Genomic DNA, 22,046 nt, shown 5'->3' with positions numbered 1-22,046 from the left:
TCAACTGTAATTAGCTTTCAGTGATTTTCATCAGCTGAAGACAGGAGTTTTGATTCAGATAACACATGATGAGTCATTGCCTGAACTGCACACTGCATCATCCAGGAATTTTTTAATAGATGAAGCCCACCTTGACTGGACATGCTAAAACGACAAGAATGATGATGTTCTTGCAATATTTCAGAATGATTCTCCTTAATTTATCTTTAATTAGACAACACTGACCTGGCTCAGAAGCACACTGGGGCAGTATCCTTTCGATTTATACCAACAAGAGCCATAAGCAATCATAATATCTATACCAGATTACATTTTACATTTGTGGAAAAGGAATGACCAAGTGAAATCTTATGTTGTTGTACATGTTCTTTCCTTTTTCTAGATGTGACAGCATGTGGAACAGGAAGAAACTTGTATACAACTTTGAAAATTAGGCCTAAAGATGGCTGTCTAAAGAGAAAGAGGTTGTTAAAGCTACATTTTGACACCTAAATAAATTACGTGATTCAGAAACTCTAATACTCCAGCAACTCTGAAGGAAGAGGTAATTCATCTTTCAGATGAGAAGCAAATTAAGGTCCTGATCATTTATGATTGTTAATGATCCTGAGCACAGTAATGTTATTTACCCGTATGTTCTAAATAAATTCCAGTACCATTAATCTTTCTGTGTACTTTTTTGCTTGTCTGAGTTTTTCTGACACTTTAAACTGAAAATATTATTCATCATTTATGGCCTGATTTTGAAAATCTGATGTATGCATCCAAAAGTACTCTCACTGATTTGATTTTAAACAACTCACATGCCAAACATTTACAAGCACATGCTGGAGCATCAGAATTGCAAACTTTTGTATAGTGTTACCATGTGGTTCTAAATAGAAGCATCTTTATATATAGGAAGAGACTACATAGTAATGGTAGATATTGTGATTGAGTACAATTGTAATCATCTGATTTTCAATTAGATGCAAAGCCCTATTATCTAAAGAGGATCAGAGTCTTATGACATCTATTAATTACAAAGATATTGCCTAGATTACTTCAAATAATTGCGTGTCTTCTATACCACTGAAATAACAGAAAGAGAGCTTTGCAAACAGTCATCTGGATTTCTTAGGCTGTGTGTTGCTTGAGGTGTTTATTATATGTGTATTGCTAAACAACAATGGATGTTTCCAGAAAGAGACAGTCCTTATAATGAAAAGCAGTGTTTGAATCAGTGGAGAGTTTTCTTGTTAAAGAGGGAAAAGTTTTTAACAAATATGCAATAGTCTTTTTCTCACATTCAAGCTACTTTTTGTTGAACAAAAAGTGTATCATGACTGAGCTGTTATGAAGTTTTCCAGCTTTATTTTAAGACACCTACTTCTACTATAACATCTTTGACTACTTATAGAAAGCTCACTCCTCTAAGCACTTCTGATCTGTGGCATTTTAAATAATTAAATTGTCTTGGTTGTAGCGTAATTAAATTGTCTTGGTATTAATTAGATTCCCTTGAGGTTTTTTTTTTAATTACTTCGCAACTTGAGGAAAGCCTCATTGTGAACATTCATCTGAAATCTCTGATGTGTTTAATAATATAAGGCAAAAAATATCTGTCCGGGAAAATCTCATCAAATTATATTTGCAGGCATTCTTATATCTTTCAGTAAGGTTAATATCAAGCAGCTTACCTTGTCATCCAATTTCCGTGCACTGAATGAAAGTTCAACGTAGTCGTCATTGCCAGACAATTCCTCAGCAATCACCTAAATGGAGAGCTACATTTGAGTTTTGCTTGGTGTAATGACAGGGGAGAAAGATGCCATTTTCCAGTGTGAAGACTGTAGACTCCATTAGGAAACTGAACTTGGTACAAGTTAATATGTTTCTCTTTACAATCCAGAAGGACTAAGAGTGTTCAGTGAATCCCTTGCTCAGCTGATGGGTGGCACCTTGTTAAGCCTACAAACCTGAATCATCTTGTGTCATGCAACTATGCCTTGTCAATCACCTGCCAATGGACAGACATCAACATCCATCAGGGATCCCTTTCCTCTGACAGAGTACTTTTCCTCAGATAGGACAATGCCGAATTCCACAGTCTTACAGTGTCTCAGGGGACAAAAAAGCTATACAAGAGTTATATTATTTGGGTCTAAAGCTGAATTATTTTTATGCTGCTTCAGCATCATTTGGCAAGCTAAATGGAAAAAGGAGTGAAGTCACCTGTCAATAGTTGCCATGAAAGGCACATTTTACAGTAGGAGCCTTGTCCTGGTACAGTTTTTCCACAATACCTACATTGGCAAAACCATTTACTGAGTCAGAAGAAAGTAACACTAAAATAAATGTAGTGCGATTCTTTCAGATGGTCTGAGCTATGCTGATAATGATGGCAATCACTGTGCTGTGCAATGTTGTTAAAAAAAAGACAAACAAAAACAACCAAAAGAGCTTTCCTGACTAAGCTTCAGTGGAGAGAAGGTCTTAACCAAACTTGGGATATTTAACTTAAAATGTTCTTTGAACAAACCACATTATATTCTATTTGACAGTTATAAAATCTTTCCCTATTGTAAATATTCTCCCCAGAGATTAAATCGCCCAGAAGAACCTATTTCCTGGATGTTTCATGCCCACAGACACACGTCAGCCATGTCAGCTCCCCGGCCAGGCTCAGACTGTCTCCACTACAGGGACTCCAGGTCTTTGGGGAGCCGCTGGGACGCCCCAACTATTCTTCAAACCAGCTGAAGGCTGCTGAGGTTAGAGCTGCAGTCAGAGCACTACGGTGTGGGATTTACTGACCACATACGCAGCTCCCAGTAATTACCCAGGCTGCCTACAGCCTCAGTAAACTTCAGTATCACTGGGATTTTTTTAAGACCTTTTTTCTTTCTTTGACAGAAACTACCTTAGACTCTGCATTGGGCACAACTGGCAGGGTTTTGGTAGCAGGGGCCGCAGCGGTGACCTGTGTGGGGAGGCTGTGAACTGCCCCATGCTGGTCACAGCTGGCTTGGCAGTGGGCAACACCTACCAACTGCACCCCAAAATATCAACCCATCAGAGATGCATATGGCACCTCTATATGAACATATTTAAGAAAGGGTGGCAGCTGCTCAAGGCAGGAGGCACAAAGGGAGGAGCTGTAGGAAGCCTGTGAGGCCACCTGAAAGAAGATCCAGGAGGAGGCATGGAGGAGACATTGCTGGGGATACAGGTGAGATGTACTCTTGGAAGGAGGTGCTCCATGCCAGAGGAGGTGCCTCTGAGGGCCTGCACCTGCAGGTAAGCCTATGCTGGAGCAGGGATGCCCCCAAAGGGATTGTGGCCTGCATGTAAGCCCATAGCAGAGCTGAAAAGATGAGTAAGAAACAAAAAGCAGCAAAAAGGAAGTCACTGTGCTCTGATCCTGCCCTCCTGTGCCATCCATCACCTCACCACAGGGACTGAGCATAACATGTAGTGAAGGCAAAGGGAGTGGGGACTATAAAGGGGGCAGGAGAGGTGTCTGAACTGAAGTTGAGCCCAGGGAAGGGGGATGAAAGGTGTTAAGGAGAGTTTATCATATTTGTTTCTCAATACCCGAAACAGTAATTAAAAGTTTACGTTAATTGGCAATGAATTAAATTAAGTACTGTTCCCTGAGTTGAGACTATTCTGGCTGTGACACCTCACAGCAGTGAACTGTGGTATTTCCTCATGCAAAACATTCCAGCAAAACATGCCAAGACAGGAACTTTCCAAATCTCATTAAAAACTCATAATTCAGTACGCTGAACAAGTTAGTATTTGTAACTTCCATACCTGACAGACACCTGGTATATCCCCAGGTCCAGAAATAATGATAAATAATCTATTGTGACTCACCCTGTTGAGAAAGCAAACTTTTCACACAATAATTTTTGTCTCAGTTCAGTTTTCTCCCATTCAAGTAAAGTCAGCTTTCTTTGGCTGGAAGCCAAAGCAAGTAACTAATGTCCATATTTCATGGTTATCACCCAGGGTTAGGCCAGCAGGGACTATTAACTCATTTTCTCTCATCTTCTGTATATCACAGAGCATTAATTTTTGCCAGAACACTCTACTAACAAGCCTAACAATTTTAGTCGAACTACAGCATTTGTGTTTTCACAAGACTAAATTCCTTTGTGTCCCTCATAGACTAGGAGGGTGGTTCAGAACACCACAAGGATGGATGAGATGAAGTATACCCAGATAATCCCAGTGGGCAAACCAAGTTATTTAGGGAGCAAAACTCACTCCTGATTCTATTCAGCCAAGTGAGCAGGGAATTCCTTTCCAACCTCAGACCAAATGCATACCTTATGCATTTAAGCAAATCCCTTCCCAGCCAAGCACCAAGGAAGACATCTAAGAAAAGAAATTCCCTGGGCTCTCAGAAAGCATTATTTCTCACAGTCTGCTGTCTCTTCTGTGGCTGAAGGCAGAAAAAAAATCCAAACAATCAAGCCAAAAGTAACCCATCTGGCTAATTGCACATCAAGGAAGAAAATCCTTCTCAACCCCACAAGGCAACAGAGCAGAGATAAATTAGAATAGTAGAATATTTTATTATAGTCTTTGTCTTAATGCAGAGCTGCAAATGTCACAAGCACGGTGCAGGTTCAGTGCAGACAAGCTTGATCTCCCAAACAAGCCAGCAAAAAGAAAGATGAAGAGAGGTAATACATTGATTTGCAGATTTCAAGATACACACGGGGCTATAACTATTTAGTCCATAATTGCATTACAACACAGCTAAAATACCTAATCTCATCAAACTTCTGCATTTGGTGTTGCTGGGTGCGTGCATGTGTGGGGTTTTTTTTAGAAACTGGAAAAAGCCCAAGGGCCAAGAAATATTAGAGTCCTTTGCGTGTCAGAGCGGGGCAAAATGAATTTCTGAAGGTTCTAGACCTTCAACTAAAAGTAATCAAGGAGCACAACTTTCTTGCTGTCATCAAAGTACCTTAAAAGTAGTAGCAGTAAATATTGTGGCTTTTGTACAAACCATACATTATTTGTTGCCATTTCCCTACAACAAACGTTTGCCAGAAACAGTAATCTGTTAAATAAATAATTTAAATACATTTCTCAATCAAATTCTGTGACTTAGCAGGATGCTTTTAGAGAGAATTAGTCACATAAGATGTTTCTAAATAACAGGAAAATAAGAGTGTATTTAAGACTGGCTTACTGTTATAGATGACTTCCCTGCTGTGTTCCCATGTTTGAGTAAGGACTTGGAGAGTTTCCTCTGAGAAACAATCTGCACAAAAATAAAAACAAAGAGAAAAAATTAGAATCTATAGTAAATACATGGCTTATTGTAATTTCATTCTTATGTTGCTGCTTTTTTTTTTTTTTTTAATCAAGATAGTGTCTTAATCCACAATCAGAGTTAGCACAGTAAGACCACGACTGAGAAGGAAGGTTCCCCAGGAAGCCTGCAGACAGGATGCTGTGGAAGGACAAAGCAAGCCGACGGGATCAAGCAGAATGGGAAGAACATGATTCACTGAATTGAACAGAATAGGAGAAACCACATCTCATATTTTTCTCAACTATTGCCATAATTGCAACAGTGAGACAGAAGTAAGCCTTAAATGAACTTAAAAGACAGCAAATCAATCAGAGATGCCTCCAAACCGCACTTATTTTTTATAGGAAATTGAACTCTGTTTCAAAGAGAAGGCATTTATTTTATTTCAAAATATCAGCAACTCTAAACTCAGGACAAAAGCAAGCAATCTGCCCCACAGTTTTAATTCCAAAATTGTCTCCTTTGCTTACCACGTACCAGACCTCCCACAGAACTCAGCATTGCAAATGAACTTGTCCATTGACCGATTTATAAATGCACTTCAAATAAATGTTATCAGAGTGACACTGACAAAAGATGTTATTTCCTATATGAATAATAATTGAATTTCCCTAAACAGTCTTGAAATACTTAAAACTAGACCAGTAAAAATATTAGAAAAGGGAAAAAACCTTACAATAGTGCATAATCAGTAAACTACAGTGATGACCCAATATATAAGGTCCCTCCTCTCTGTAAAGTAAATGCTGTATTAATTTATTTATTTTTTAACTGAAGACTTCAAAATGTAGACAGATGTAGACATAACTCCAAACACAGCTTAGGAATCACAATTAACATTATTTTTAATGTGACAATACTGCAGCACGACCATGCTGTGCAAATACTGAGCAAAAGATTCCTTCTGCACTAGAAAAAACAACCTCTGGATTTTGGATCTTACACTGGACACAGTCCTTTCCCACATCCAACATTATTTGGACAACTTCATCCGGATGGCTAATCTATAACACTTCAAATAAAATGATCCATAAATAGACAGAAGTATGAGTTGTAAAAGAGAGGCAATTATCAAGGGAAAAGAATGGCTCCAAGCCCTTCATTAGAGTCCTGGGCATCGTACACATTTTGGCAATAAACCACATCAGTAGCTAATGGCCAGAGCCAGAGAAGTGAGTAATGCAAAGTCACGGCCAGGCAAAAAAGCTGGTGTGAAATAGGAGTGAATAGGATGTAAATTTTAGCCTCACATCACCATGGGGAAACATGTTTGTCTTGCCCATCAATTTGCTGAATTGAACAGAGAAGAAAAAGTGGCACCTCAGATTATCCTCAGCTACTGTCATGATGGAGGCAGCAGGACAGAAGCAAGTTTTAAATGGGCTTTAAATGTGAGACAGGAGAGCCATCACGGGCCTGGATTACAGGCTTGCCACAGGGCTGGACAGGACATCCAGAATCACTTTCTCCAGTTTCTCAGTCCTAACGCAGGACCAGTTACACCTGAGTCAGCTATAGCTGACAGACGTGTGTCTAATCAGTTCTTAAAGATATCCAAAGGGAAACACTCTTCCCTGGCAATTTATTATGGTATTCATTATCCTTACTGTGAATATATTTTCCTAACAGCTAACCCAATTCTCTGCAGTTTAAGCCCATTATTTCTGTCTAATGAACTGTGAATAAATAAGACAATATTTTTCCCTTCCTCTTTCAGCAATCTTTGTATCTGAAGACTAGTACCAACTCTCCACAATCTTCTTTAGACTGCAGAATCCAAGTTTGTCCTATCTTTCCTTTTTGACCAAGTTTTCCAGCACTCAAACCATTCTCACTGCTCTCTGCTGAGCCCTCACAGACCGGCCCATATCCTACTCTTAGAATAGTGCTCAAAATTGGACATAATACTCCAGATCCTTCCTACGCAAGAAGAGCTTCTCATGTCTTGCAAGCTGTGCTGCTGATACACTCCAGAATTGCATTTGATTTAAGAACACTTTGCTACTGTTAACTAATGTTCATTTTACGACCATTTCAGATCGTCAGCTGTTTCTTACCCTGCATTTTTGCAGCTGGCTATTACTTCAGTGAATAATTTAACACTCATTCTTTCTGACTGCCTTCCACAAACCAGCCTGCTTTCATCATCTCACTCACTTTTCCAAATTAACTTTTGGATTTCACCACTAGTATTGATCAGTGGCAACAACAGACAGGAGTACAGGTAAGATGATAAGTACTGCCAGGATTTAGATGTCCTTTTTTTTTTCTCCTAGGATCTTTGAAAGATTGTTTGCTGTGACCCTTGAAGTTACTGAAGTGGCTCAGCCCCAGCCGGTAGCTGATCACGGATGAACATCTGCTGGAGGGCAGTGACGTGGTTCAGCCCCAGCCGGTAGCTAAGTGCCACGCGCCGCTCGCTCACCCCTGCCCCGGCAGGATGGGGAGGAGAACGGCAAATAAACAACGGCAAAGCCTCGAGGGTTGGGATAAGGGCAGGTTACTGGGACAGCAAGGGAGAGGGAAACAATCAACAACAGTGCTGATAACAGATAGTAACAATGGGTGATAACACAGAACGATTTACTGATCCCACAACCTGACACTCAGCCCCTCCCGGAATATGGTGAGCATGACGTTACATGGCATGGAATAGCCCCCGGCCAGCTTGGCTCACCTGTCCTGGCTCCCTGTGAAATTAACTCTATCCTCGCCAGGACCAGGACAGTTACCCATCCCTCTGTTTTCTTGCCAGCTAAACAGGTTCAAGTAAAAATCTTTATGCTCCTGTGAACTATGAGGCACAATTTAAAAAACCTTGTTTGAGATTCTCACATGAGAGCTAATGCAGAAATACAACAAATTATTCTTAATATATCATTAAACTATGGGTTCTGTACCAACCAGTCAATGAATTATGGCAGCTGGGGAGCAAGGACCATTTATCTCTATGACCTCTCCTCCTTCCCTGAGATGCGCAGACAAGTTTATAAAATAGGTTAAGCTCTTCCAAAGAAAGCTGTGGGTATTGTGCACCAGAAACCTTTTCTGATGTTACATATATATACCCCTAGTATGAGACAGAACTTGGATGGGGACCTGTCCTTCAGCTAGCCTCCTTTAGAAACAGCAGGACTTCTCCCCCTGAAATAGTCAAATTCCTACAGCTCTCTTTGGAGCTTTGGAAAGTGTCCCAGCTTTCAAGAGGCATCAGGCAGACAGAAACCTGAAGCTTGGGAGCTCCCATGCAGGTGGCAGATAGATGGCTTGCAGTTGCTGAGAAGATAATTTATTCTGACATTCCCATTAGTAGATCACATAAATAATACTTGGTCACCAAGCCATTGGCATCGTTGTGACACAGTAAGCGCTATGCATATGTAAATATGTGTATTTGGGTGCAACCGTTTACCAGTTGTTAATTAAGTGGCCAGTAAAATGAATCTTCCATCTGGCAACAATGTGCCAACATCATTGCCTCAAATTGTAATTAGTGACTTAGGATCAGCAGGCTATCATTGCAATAACTGTCAAGGAATCTATTTTCCTTAGCAGTAAATTGTCCTTTTTGTTCATACACTGTACAAAAAGCAGATCTCATTGGTTAAAAGAACCACTTCTAAAGAAGCTGCCATCAATTATATACTGTATTTATTGTTTATGTATCAGTGTAAATCATCTTCTGAACATCATCATAAAAAGCGTTTGCTGACCTCATTGCCAGACAGCAAGTCCTAAACAATGATAACTCGAGGGCCTAGAAAGCATTTGTCTAAGTTCAGAGTCACAGACATGGCTGAACTTGCAAAATGGCTTACAAGAAGGTAATTAACTACAAGTCTTCCATTTGTCAGGAGTCTTTGGTTTGACTCCTATTTCAAAAACTTGCAATTTAAAACTTCAACAGCAGAGAAAAAGGTGTTTTTTCCAAAACAGATGTGAAGAAGTGCAGAAAGTAAATGTCTCTCTCCCTTCTAAAACACAGATGACAGAATGCAGTTTAGCCCTAATAAACCTCATTACATTTCCAGAACATGTTTTTCCATGAATTTTTTATTAGAAGTATGACCTGCAAGTGAACAAATGGATGTAGAAACCTCAGAGATTTAAGAGGTGAGGCTAAGAGAGACTTAGGAAGTGAAGTTTCTTTGCAGCTACAGCCGGTGCTGCTCAGTTCTGGTCTGAGACAGCCATGTGTCCAGCAATACGCATCATACTGAATACATCTGCAAGAGGTGGGAATAGGAACAGAACATAAAAGCACTGCTGTTTCACAGAGGGAGGCTATGCACATGAAGTGATTCCTATTTCTTAAATATGCAATCACCTCAACAGAACATCATCTCGACTGGATTTTTGGTTTGTGGTGCTAAGGGATATCAGCTCCATGGTAAGATAGGGGTGGGAAATTCCCTTGAAGATGATCTTAATTTGCCTTATTACATACAAGCCCAAACAGGCTAAGGACAGATCTGAACAGATGCTCTATATTGCTGTAATTAAATCTGGAGTCACATGTTGCCATTTGATCTTATTTCCAATTCAAAAGATATAAAAGGTGCTTTGTGGGTTTTTTTTTGTTTTAAAAGTATGAACAGATATATTTGGATAAATATTTGGATATTTACAACACTTTGGATAAAAGCACTGAAGCACTGACACCAGCTGTGTACAGTGCATTGCTCAGCAGTCACTCAGAGAGAAGGACTCTGATGAAGGTTTGCTCTCTCCCGTGTCCGAGTCGTGACTAATCAGCACTGCCTAAGATGAGCTGTGAAACATAATGACCCATTTTACCTGTCTTGTGTAAGAACCTTTTAAAATATATTTCTCTATGTGGTTCTTCCTTAACTAAATACAGGGATAACTTTCAATAATATCATATGGAATTCCCAATACTTATAAATCAAACTAATGAGAAAAATTCAGTATGGCTTTTTAACCTAGTGATTTAGCATTGGCAGGAGCAGATATATGCCATATATCATACTGAGAAGTCCTGTTTACATTGACAGCTGGGGCTGATCCAAGTTGAAAGAACTTTCAGCATTGACTCAGTTTTGCAAGGTGCCACCCTGAGCCAGGGGCCTGATGGTTACACTCCACATTTCCTTTAGGATCAGAAAGCGGTGTGAGTTTTGTTTATTTACTTGTTTCAATTAAATTGACTTGTATAATATCTAAGTCTGGACATAACAACATCAATATTCTTTTGTTAAAGGCTTCTTGAAATGTTCATGGATAATGGCCATAGCTCCTTTTCTTTTTATGTGCTATGACACTTGGCTTTTGTTAACTTTTGTGACACATGGAACCACTGTTCTCTGATTTTGACAGGACCAAGGATGGAGCAAACACTCTGCTTAGTGACATGGAAGAGTGTAAGCCACATGGCTTTGTGGTTACAGAACTAGAAGATTAGGATCATTTTAAATAACTCCTTCAATGTCTCAAATTGTTTATTCAGACTGGCCTCTTCTGCCCATTGGACTTTCTTACAGGAACTCCAAATGTAGTTATTTAGACAGCCAGGTTAGACACAAATTTCCCTCCACAGTACACAACTTGAAGAAGTCTTTGTATCTTTTCCTTGCCAGCTAGGAGAGTCAGACAAATAGCTTTAGCTGAACAAACATTTCCCAGCACCTCTGTGTTAATTCTTCTCCCAGATGTGTTATTCCTATTATACAGACTTGCACAGTTGCTTAACGTTCTTCTAGCAGACCGAACTCTTTTCAGGACTGCAAAAAGCACTGCGCCACATTTTAATAGCATTTTTCCCTTGATCCAAATGCCTTTTACACAGACTGAGTCTTCACCATCAAATGCATTCACTTGCCCAGTGCAGAGCCCTTGGTGCCACACATAACTCAACCACAAGTCTGGAGAGGCAATCTCCCACCAAACAGCAGAGGTACATGTAGAAACAGAGTGTTTCTCTAACAGCATCCTCTAGAACTGTGTTGATATATCAAGGAAAGAAAAGAAGCTATCATACTCTTTCCAAAAAGGTCTCTCTCGAATCTTTCACACAAACCCTTGCAAAAGTCTGCAAATTCTTCTCTAGACATCTAACTGCCTGTCCTGGTCCTGGCGAGGATAGAGTTAATTTCACAGGGAGCCAGGACAGGTGAGCCAAGCTGGCCTGGGGCTATTCCATGCCATGTAACGTCATGCTCACCATATTCCGGGAGGGGCTGAGTGTCAGGTTGTGGGATCAGTAAATCGTTCTGTGTTATCACCCATTGTTACTATCTGTTATCAGCACTGTTGTTGATTGTTTCCCTCTCCCTTGCTGTCCCAGTAACCTGCCCTTATCCCAACCCTCGAGGCTTTGCCGTTGTTTATTTGCCGTTCTCCTCCCCATCCTGCCGGGGCAGGGGTGAGCGAGCGGCGCGTGGCACTTAGCTACCGGCTGGGGCTGAACCACGTCACTGCCCTCCAGCAGATGTTCATCCGTGATCAGCTACCGGCTGGGGCTGAGCCACTTCAGTAACTTCAAGGGTCACAGCAAACAATCTTTCAAAGATCCTAGGAGAAAAAAAAAAAGGACATCTAAATCCTGGCAGTACTTATCATCTTACCTGTACTCCTGTCTGTTGTTGCCACTGATCAATACTAGTGGTGAAATCCAAAAGTTAATTTGGAAAAGTGAGTGAGATGATGAAAGCAGGCTGGTCACCATATTCCGGGAGGGGCTGAGTGTCAGGTTGTGGGATCAGTAAATCGTTCTGTGTTATCACCCATTGTTACTATCTGTTATCAGCACTGTTGTTGATTGTTTCCCTCTCCCTTGCTGTCCCAGTAACCTGCCCTTATCCCAACACTCGAGGCTTTGCCGTTGTTTATTTGCCGTTCTCCTCCCTGTCCCACCGGGGCAGGGGTGAGCGAGCGGCGCGTGGCACTTAGCTACCGGCTGGGGCTGAACCACGTCACTGCCCTCCAGCAGATGTTCATCCGTGATCGGCTCTGTGGCTTGATAGGGCTTCTAACTCAACAAGCATTACTTTCCTCTCCTCCCCTAGTCCCTTAGGCACTACTTAAATTTGTATCTTTCCAAATTGCTGTTGAACTACCTCTCTAGCTGCAGAATGACCACTGTAAGCTCTCAGGCTTGTCCATGCTTTTGGCATCACGTTAGCTCATGCCCCAATTTCCAGCTTAAGCCCCATGAACACTGGTTTTGGACTGTTAACCCATGCACCTTTAGCTGTGATACTACCTACTGAACCTCTACTGAACCTCTCTGAGCTAATCTTCTCATCTCTCCGCTCACACTATGCATGCACTTCCCAAGTGGCCTATTTCCCTCAGCTAAATGCATTTTTTTTTTTAAACACACCACTACTTTGTTTACAACAGTGTGTACACCTCCCTGTGGTGGTGTTTGTAAGGCCAGCAAGGAAGCACATTCTGCCCAAACTGCATTTCGCTGTGACACAATGATTTACATTTCACAATACCACAGCTCTGCTTCCTCCTGCCTCCTTAAACTTCAGCCAGGGCTAATTCTGTGCCCTGCGGTTGTTTTTTCCAAGCATTTTGTCTCAGTTATTACTTATGATTTAGTGTCTTAAGATGGGCTTGGTTAATACCGCAAACTGACAAGGCTGAGTCTGCAACTTTCTATCGGCCTTCCATATTTTCATTTTGTTTTTCTCAGTTTAGAAAAGTGAACAAATGTGTTGCTTTTCAAAGGGAATTCTTCAAATTCCTCTAATACAGTTATCAGTTGTCCTTCTCCAGTTAAATTTACTAATAGCTACTGAAACATTAAATGCTTTAAACCCACTCTATAAGAAGTCTGTCTCTACCTTACTGTCATCCTCTCTGCTTAAACACCAGTGCTTGAAGAGAGATGATGAATGCTATTTAAGCCTTCTTGGGCTGTCCTTCACATTTTTGGGGAGGAACTACTGTGTTGGGTCTTTCTGTCACTAGTTCGGGGTGGTTTTTTTTTTTTTTGCTTGTACCATGTTGTGCTCAGCATTACTTCCATTCAAAAAGGGAGACAGGTGCTTGTGAAATTTCAGCTTCCAAGTTCAGACTGCTCAGCACTGTACAGCAACCTGCCTTTCTAAAACAACAGTTGATCTGAATGAGTTTTTCAGAGCCTCCTGAAGCTACAGCTTTTTAAATTGTTTGCTACAAAAGGTGCTAAAATGCACAGCTGGCCTAACCTAAAGCATCTTTTATTTCTGTTCCTTTCTTGACAAGCAATTGCTATCTTGCCAAGTTGGGGCAGAGATTTTAACACATACAATTAAAATGACTTGGCTGTGTTTCCAAAATAATTTTCATACTTGGTGTATAGCAAGAGAAGGATTCTGTGATATGTAAAACTCAGGACATAACCATATCAAAAGTATTTACTAGTTATGGTACTTTTAAGTTCTCCCCTTCTTGCATAAAAATAAATACAACTGTTAAAGCACCTTTTTCACAGCTACAAAGTCTCCCAAATGAAGGACTGTAAAACTTACATGAAAGTAGAATGACACAACCAGAGTGGCTAGACAAATGATTTGAGATTTAACATTTGTAATATATATCTTGAAGCTTGTCAATTGAAGTATTAGTGTGCTCTTCCTCTAATCCATTTAAGTCAAATACTGTAAGCTTCTAAACACTCACACATAAAATGACAGACTTTACTAACATTTCACCTGTGTGGGCAAACAACTGATTTAAGCAAGGGCAGAACAACAAAGGTAGCTCCGGCTCACAGTGTAAAAACTGTCTCTCCTTCACGCATTCACCTTTAGCCTGTTTTTTGACACAGCAAAATTTATACAACTCTGATGTGCTTGTGTCTGTCTTGCCATCTATCCCCCATCCGCTTCTGAATCCAGGAAATAATTTCCATGAATGGTGGCAGATAGTCAAAAATGCATCAAGCATGCTACATCTCAACATGAAAAAGAGACCAGACGGCAGGTAGATGCCAATGACATCACTCTCATGAAAAAAAGGTTTTGGGGATGAGTTCACCCCTTCACAGATACTGAGAAATCCCTGCAAGAGAACAAGTTCAGATGTATATGTCCATAATGAAGGACATTTCATTCTAACTGCTTCACAGAATTCTTGTTTCTTGGTAGAGCAAATTCTATTGCTATAATCATCCTCCCGGTACATGTGATACTTTCTGTACCATACTCACCACTCTTCAAGATTTCTTTTGTTCCCTATAGCATTGATCAGGTCACAGTCTATTTAAAGCTGAATGACACCTCTCCCTGTCTTTGTTAAAGATCTGTACCTGAAAATAGTCAATCAAAACAGAATCCCGAGAAAAAAGAGATATCCCTATCACAAGAGGCAATAACATTATTACAGGAAATAGCTTATCAATAGCATAAAAGGTCTATGAATTTAATTAGTATGTAGTGTAGCAGCCCTTTTATAATTAGTCATAATAATAACTCATAATAGCAAACTAAATTTTAAATTACTTTTCTAAAGACTGCTACAGTAATTCATACAAAAAGATAAAGTATGTAAAAAACAAAACAGTACAAACTGTACAAGTAATTCCATTAACTTTGGCTGGCAAGATGCATCTAGAACTGAAAACCGTACAGCTTCACAGATCATGCTGCAGTGGCAAACCAAGAGCTTCCTGGGGATAAGTGAGGTGTTTAAATGGTTAGCTAAAGTTAGGGAAGAGTGCTGTGTTGATGATTTGCTTGTGCTCTGAGTCAACCCTGGTAGAAAATGACATTCCTATCTAATAAAGTACATTATTCATCCCACTAATGAATTGAACAACTTCATTTGGAGGAGATCAAAGGCCAAGTATTTGAAGGTATTTAGATACCTAAGGAGCCATACAGACATCTAATGAGATTTAAGAATTCAAATACCTTGGAAAAAATGGTTCCTATGCCTCTTGCACCACAGAAGCAGTCAACAGTTTATTAAACAAGTATTCTAATACGGACTATTTTAATTTAATTAACGCAGGTGAAATCGGCTCTTTTAGCCTTTCTCCAATTTAAGAGCAAGGGGATTTGCAATGGCTGAAACTGAACTAATAATCAGTCAGCATTTTCAAGTGCATAATCTGCTAATGGCCTATATTATTAAAAGCACACAAGAAACAATAATAGTTGTTACTGAGAAGGAAGATTTTCAATATAATTTGTACACAAATGCATGTATGGGAAATATTAAATCTCTAAATAATACTTGAAAAGGTCCTTGGCAGGAGAAGATGTACATCCCTGCAGTTTTCTTCACTTGTGCTACTAGTTGAGCAAGTAAGGGTGTTGTGAATTGTAACAATATTTAACACTTCTGTAAATTAAAAGAAACCAAACAAGGAATGGAATCACAAATTTGAAAATGGCAAAGACCAGCCATGGTAAGTAATGAAACAAAAGCCACAGAGGCTATTCCCACACTGCAGAGCTGGGATGGTTCACGGCATTTAAGAAATAACAACTTTACCGGTTCCTATAATTTAATGATGTTGCAGGCACAGCTGAGCAGTAATCAAGAATATCTTGGCAATGTAAGTTTGTTTAGTTCTTGTAAGAAAATCATTATTCATTGAAATAATTTTTGTGAGTTCTTAAAGATCAGGCTGAGACTTCTGGGTTAAACTCAGAGGAAAAAAGCATTCCTAAGCCACCCACCTGACACTTAATTCCTGTGTGGTTAAGAAGTTAACTTTGGCTATTAGAAAGTTTGAGCCCTTACTGTACTAAGTGATGCAATTTCAATGTTTTTTAAAGTTTATGGAATAGAAAACAGAACAATTCCAATAAGGGAGCTTTAGAGAGGATCAGAACATATGAAGGCACTAACACATAAACAGAAAAGGACTTGCATTTGGGGTTTTGCCATGCTAGCTGAATATCATTAAAATTAGGCTATCAAATTTCTGACAGTATTTGTCCATCTAAGATTTTTTTTTGCCACTGTTTTTGATGTACATCAAACCCCCAAACTGCTAAATAAAATAAAATAAAATAAAAAAATCTATCTCCTGCCCCTCAAAACCAACAATCACAGATTTTGTGAGCAACCGAAAGGTAACAGAAATACAAAACCTTCAGTGATTAGATGGGGATTCAGTTGGAATTAATTAGTCTGGGTAAATGCCTGAACATTTTTCCTAGGGATGGGGAAGGGGAAAGGGAAAGACAAAGGGGAAAGAGAAAGGGAAGAATTTCCTCTCCTTAGCTACAGACAACATCTGTAAAACTACAACCAAGGGTGAACTGATTCACAGCACCTAAAGCACCTGTATGAAAGCAAGAGGCCACCTTTATACAGTGGCGCCCCAAAATGGCAGTTAAAATATTACTGCTTCTGATTTCACTGCTTGTGATTTCATTGCTTATCACTCCAAAGATACATGGGTGCCTCTGCTTGCCAGTGCCCCTGCAAAGAACAGCAACTACTTAGAGCGAATCAAAGAGCTAGAAGACTAGTGGGCAGATGCAGAGCATCTGACGGAGCATCCCGAGCCATTTCTGTTGTAGGGGAAAGCACAGTGCCAAACCACGGCTCTACCCCAACGCTCCCACTCCAAAGGATGAGAGCTGTCATCTACATCAGCAGCTCGAGAAGGCTGCTATTACTCCCTCCAAAGCAAGACCATCTATGGCTAAGTCATACCTGCTCTGTTTACTTTTGATTTGCCAATTCAGACTTTCTTTTGCCACTTGAAGACTACTACAAGTATTTGTAAATGTTTCCACATGACATAGGAGTGAGGGTTCATTCTAGCTCTGCTCTTCTCACGATCTGCCAGAGGCAGGCAAACCCTAGGGTCAGGAAGCCATTGCTATTGTGAGGGTGACAAAGCACTGGGACAAAGCCCAGAGAGACTGTGAGATTCCTGTCCTTGGAGACATTCAAAACAAGACTGGAGAAGCCCCTGAGCAACCTGCTGTAATCTGTTTTGAGCAGCAGATTGAACTAGTGACTCCAGAGGTCCTTTCTGACCTAAATTACTTCATGATTTGAACAGGATGAGCACATATTCTCAAATGTCTATGCTACCTCCTTGCGTGGCACTCCAAGTAAATTGCACTAAACTTTCCCTCCAATTTCAGCTTTTCATTAAGCTCATTTGAAACACACCCACTATTAGTGGATCACCATTTAGTCTCCACTTCCAGCCTCACACAGCTTTCTCAATCATACCTTCCTCAAAGTTATTTCTTGTGGGATGAAATTATCCAGGCTCAGCCTTGATCTCAAGAATTAACAGATTTTGTCAGAACCAGCTGATTGTGTGCTCAAATTCAGATAAGATATGTCTTTCAGGTAGGAATTCTGTGCACAGATACCTAAAATCAGGGTAAAAACTAGAAATGTTAACTTAGAGAGAATTCATCTGCTCTCTCTATAGATATATTCCTAAGCCAAGCCAAAGCCAAAGATAAAACCCCAACAACTTCTTTTGCAAACGTGTCTGGATAAGGGATGTTTCATGCTCTGTTGCATTTTAGAGGACAACACTGTTCAAAAAAAAAAAAAAAGTGCCCCATAATTTCCCAAAAATGCTTCAGATTCAAAATAATCTTTGAGAGGTTCCAAGCACAACTCAGTATAGTATCTTTGCTTAAGTAGATACTGTATGACTGTCCAACTTAACTGTTAAAAAATAGTATTATTAGATATTACTTTTATGCAGTTACTTAGAAATAAACTGTAAAATGAAAAAAATAACATCTTTTAAAAATGCATAGGTTTTAATTATGCACCTTAACCTACCATTTAACAATGCCACTTCATTTAAGTAATACAGCATGGATAGCTTAATTGGTTGGAATATGGTACATTCTCTTGATGAAGAGTTCCTTAAGAAACTATTGTATAAACAAACATAATTGCAGACCATATTTTAAAGATTATGCTACTAATTGAGGAAAATTTGTTTAAACTTTCAACTTTAGTACCTTCTCTAATATTTTAGGGCTTTCTTGATCTGGCTAGCATTCCAATCACATAGAACAGATTTGTTAACATTCTGCAATTCAACATGTTACTAGTACACTGAAGAAGCTGGGGAAATTGGAATGTAAAAAGAGCCTTTCTGAGTGGAAGGAACAAATTTCAGTACTTAAAAACATAGCAAAAAAATTCCCCCCTCCCAAACCCTGCACTAAACCTCCTCCCCTCAAATCCTTCAAAAGATAATCTCCTATTGTTTTATTTGAAAGGGCAACTCTTGAGCATGATGGGCAAAACAAACCACTTTAAGGAAACATCTCTCTCTCTCTAGCACATTGACTTTTTCGTAATTACACTCAGCAGGTATCTATCCACAAACATTTGTTCTGCTGTGTTTAAATACTGTGGCATATTAAATGCCCATTGATGCATCTACTCTTGGCATCCAGGTATAACTAACTGCATGCCAGGATGCTGCTAACCACAGTATTTACCAGTAGGGGCACAGAACGGGCTTGTTCTGGCAAAAGCAGTAGAAATAAGTCTTGCTGAAAATCCTGTGGGATGTCACTAGACCATGTACGTTCAGGATCTAACAACCTACAAGTCACTGCCCTTATCACTCACTTGGGACACAGATTTATTACAGCATTTGGGAGGAGACTATTAATAATGACACCTTCCGAAGGAATGCATTTCTCCATCATTCGCGTCCAAGACCCCAAATTTCAATAAGCTTGCATCTATTGGGTAGGCTGCATGTTAAGATTTAGATAGATCAGAAGAAAGAGAAACTAGTTTCTCTCTGTCAGCTTACTGCATAACCATGCTATTGCCTTTCCCAGTATTTATTATTGCTACTAATTTTGTTTAAGTTAGGAGTATTACATGATTCGGGCAAACATGCAGGTTTACTACACATCTAAATGATGATCTACAAACAGGTACAGGTAGCAGTGAATCTCTTCTAGATCAACCTAGAAGAGAGCAATAGAAGTTGGCATATTTATGGGGGGCAGAGAGGGAATCAGTCTTTCAGACTATGCCTAAGAATCTGGAGCTTGCCTGGATGTCTCAGATAAAACCTACTTGCAATGGGAAAGTGAATTGGCAGGCAGGCACACACTCTAACACAAAATCATGTTTTATTCAGGCATTAAAATTATGTCGAGCAACAAATTCATGTTAAAATTATCTCAAGAAAAGCCATGGCTCTGTTATCATCATTCTAAAAAATGCAGTAATTACACTAAACAACTAAGCATGAGTGTAAGCTCCATACCTACAGCCTGTGCTGCACAATTTTCAGCACTGGACTCCTCATAATGGCTTTGCTTGGATGACATTTTAGGGTTTTAATTCAGCTGAGGAATTATGTAGAGTTAAAAAAACTAGAAAAAGTCTCAAAGTCTACATTACTGTGAACAGATTTCACATTGTTATTACTTTTTCTTGGTTACCATTAAAATTAGACTGCAACCAGCCCAGCTGTGTGCTATTTATAGAGATCAAATCATTATAAAGACATTTATGCTACAGGCAACAGCAATGACATTTTTCCCCCCTTCATTTTCAAGCCAATTAAGCGAGAAGAACATTGTAATAACTTCTTTCTTTGTTTCTCACTCTCCGTGGTGTTATAGGATAGCTTATTTTCATTGATGAAGGCTGCAAAAAGGCTGTCAGAAAGAACAGACTTTATTGTGCACTGTAAATAACCTAAATACCAATACCTTCATGTTGAGTTTTCAAGTTAGTAAATACATATATTTCATATTAATTCTCTCACACAGAGGACTTTTCCTCCTTCAGCATGTTTAGCCCAATGGCTTTGGGAAGAAAAACAAGGATTTATGTGCAGTGGGGCTGAGGGAGCAAAAACAACAGGTGAGAAAATAGGAAACAAAAACTTTGCAGCATCTTCCATGCCAAGCTACCATGTTCGGGCTACAAACTTACATGGAAGCACTGCAATGGATAATCTAAACAAAAGCACTGCTTGCTCTGGTCACACAAGCTACCCCAGAGCACAGAGTAGAGAACAGATTTACGCTCAGCTCAGTGAAACCAAGACCATCCTTGGCATTGCCACTATGGACGGAGCCAAGATCTGTGTTACGAGACCCTCTATAACAAAAAGTCTGCCAGTTAGAAATAAACTGTGATACCTGGGACACTGTAGTGTGCAACCAGTCAGCAGTATAGGAATTTGCTGCAGACCTGGCTGTGATGACCTCTAGATATTGATGCTGTGGGTAAGACTCATCACCCTGAAATTTAGTCATCTAAAAAGTTAGGTATCTACTCTACGCCTGCTGTCTAGACTCTCCTGATAACTGATGGGGAAAGACAGGTATCTCCTGAAGGCAATTTATCCTAATCTATGATGGGTGTCTCAAGTGGAATCAGTCAACTGCTGGAACTGTCTGTTTCTCTTCACTGAGCTACAGATGGAAATCAGAAGAGTAACTTAGTCTAGACAACTAACTTTTGGATGACTGAGAGTCAGGGAAACAAATCCAACCCTATCTCTCTATTTGTCACATCACCAGGCACTACCCTATGTGAATAAAGTATATTTGTCAGCATTCCTTGGATTTGGAACTTGCTTTAAATCTCATATAACATTAGGAACAGTAATTTTCCCCCAAATCAGTGTATTTCTCAACACTGGTGTCATGAACCTGGGCTCTTACTGCACAGGGCCAATCACTGACGCAAACTTTCCTATAGCACTGGCTGGCTTGAAGCTATACTACAGCAGTAAGTCAAACCAGCAGAAGTTTTCAATTATCCTGTTCAAAGCACCAATTAAGAGTTTTGTCATGAATGACAAATCTGACCCATCAGTCATTTAATAAAGTGATATATTTCATATACATACAAACGATGAGCGACAAGGGGGAAAAATGGTAGTGATACATACTTGTCCAAGAGTGCACTCCATGCCACCAAGAAAATCTGCTTCCTTCAGCCCATTGTGATTGCTGCTAATGTCATGGACTTCAAACCGCAACCGCTGCACCTCTTCAAAATAGAAGTCCACCGTGAACAGCTTGGAGAAGACAGGATTTATACAGGTTCGAATCACTTCTGTCCTGTCAACCTGCCAAAGAGAAAAGAGGTCATATGAGTGGTTTCTCTTTCTACTGGTGACAGACTACAATGAGCTCCTCAAATACAGGTTGCTCATTTATCAGAACTGACAGCTGTGACTGTGGCCACAGAAACTACCATTTGTATGGGCAGCAGCTGCCGTTTCTGTGCAGGGCTGGCCACATGCACAAGATAAGGCCAACTTGCCTTGCCTCTCCCTTCTACCAAGTCTTGGGCAGATATTGGCAAGAACGCCTTCTCTGCAGAGTGAGCAACAACTGCCCCCCGTGGGTGTACTAGATCAGTTGGGGGCAGAGTCAGGAGCTCTGCATGGGCAAAACAACTGTCTTTTGTGCTGGACTAATAACTGGGAAATTAACTATAGAATAGCTACAGAATTTACATCTCCGGCAGTACCCATCCATCACTACAAAACAGCAGCAGAGCGATACAGTTTTATTGAACTAAATGGAAAAGCAAGCAAAAACCCCAGTAATTACTCATTTTGGACAACTTGCATGATTAAGGAGTCGAGAACTGGATCCACAGGATACAACTTTTCTTAAAAATATATCAATTTTTCCACCTCGCTAAGTTGCATTACAAGAATCTGATGGATTATACATAGCTTACCTCTGAGCCTTACAACTGCTAAAGAAACACCATCAAATCTAAATTGCTATTTCTTCAAAAAAGTGCTCCCAGAGTACTTTCTAGATCT

The 22,046-nt window shown here is 39.9% G+C and overlaps 1 protein-coding gene across 6 annotated transcripts in view; it reads right to left on the bottom strand.

Moving 5' to 3' along the window:
• CPNE4 (copine 4) overlaps positions 1-22,046 on the bottom strand; it is a 358,320-nt gene that overhangs the window by 99,466 nt on the left and 236,808 nt on the right. For all 6 annotated transcript variants that reach the window (XM_075745652.1, XM_075745650.1, XM_075745651.1 and 3 more), the window contains exons 3-5: positions 21,156-21,335; positions 5,192-5,263; positions 1,680-1,754 (exon numbers count right to left, since the gene is read on the bottom strand). In XM_075745652.1, the coding sequence (XP_075601767.1) occupies positions 1,680-1,754; positions 5,192-5,263; positions 21,156-21,335 (327 nt within the window). The remainder of the gene's footprint in view (positions 1-1,679; positions 1,755-5,191; positions 5,264-21,155; positions 21,336-22,046) is intronic.

The sequence above is a fragment of the Balearica regulorum genome, chromosome 2, assembly GCF_011004875.1.
Source record: "Balearica regulorum gibbericeps isolate bBalReg1 chromosome 2, bBalReg1.pri, whole genome shotgun sequence".
Taxonomy (NCBI): domain Eukaryota; kingdom Metazoa; phylum Chordata; class Aves; order Gruiformes; family Gruidae; genus Balearica; species Balearica regulorum.
The sequence above is the reverse complement of the archived record's forward strand: the minus strand, read 5'-3'. Positions and strand labels throughout refer to the sequence as shown.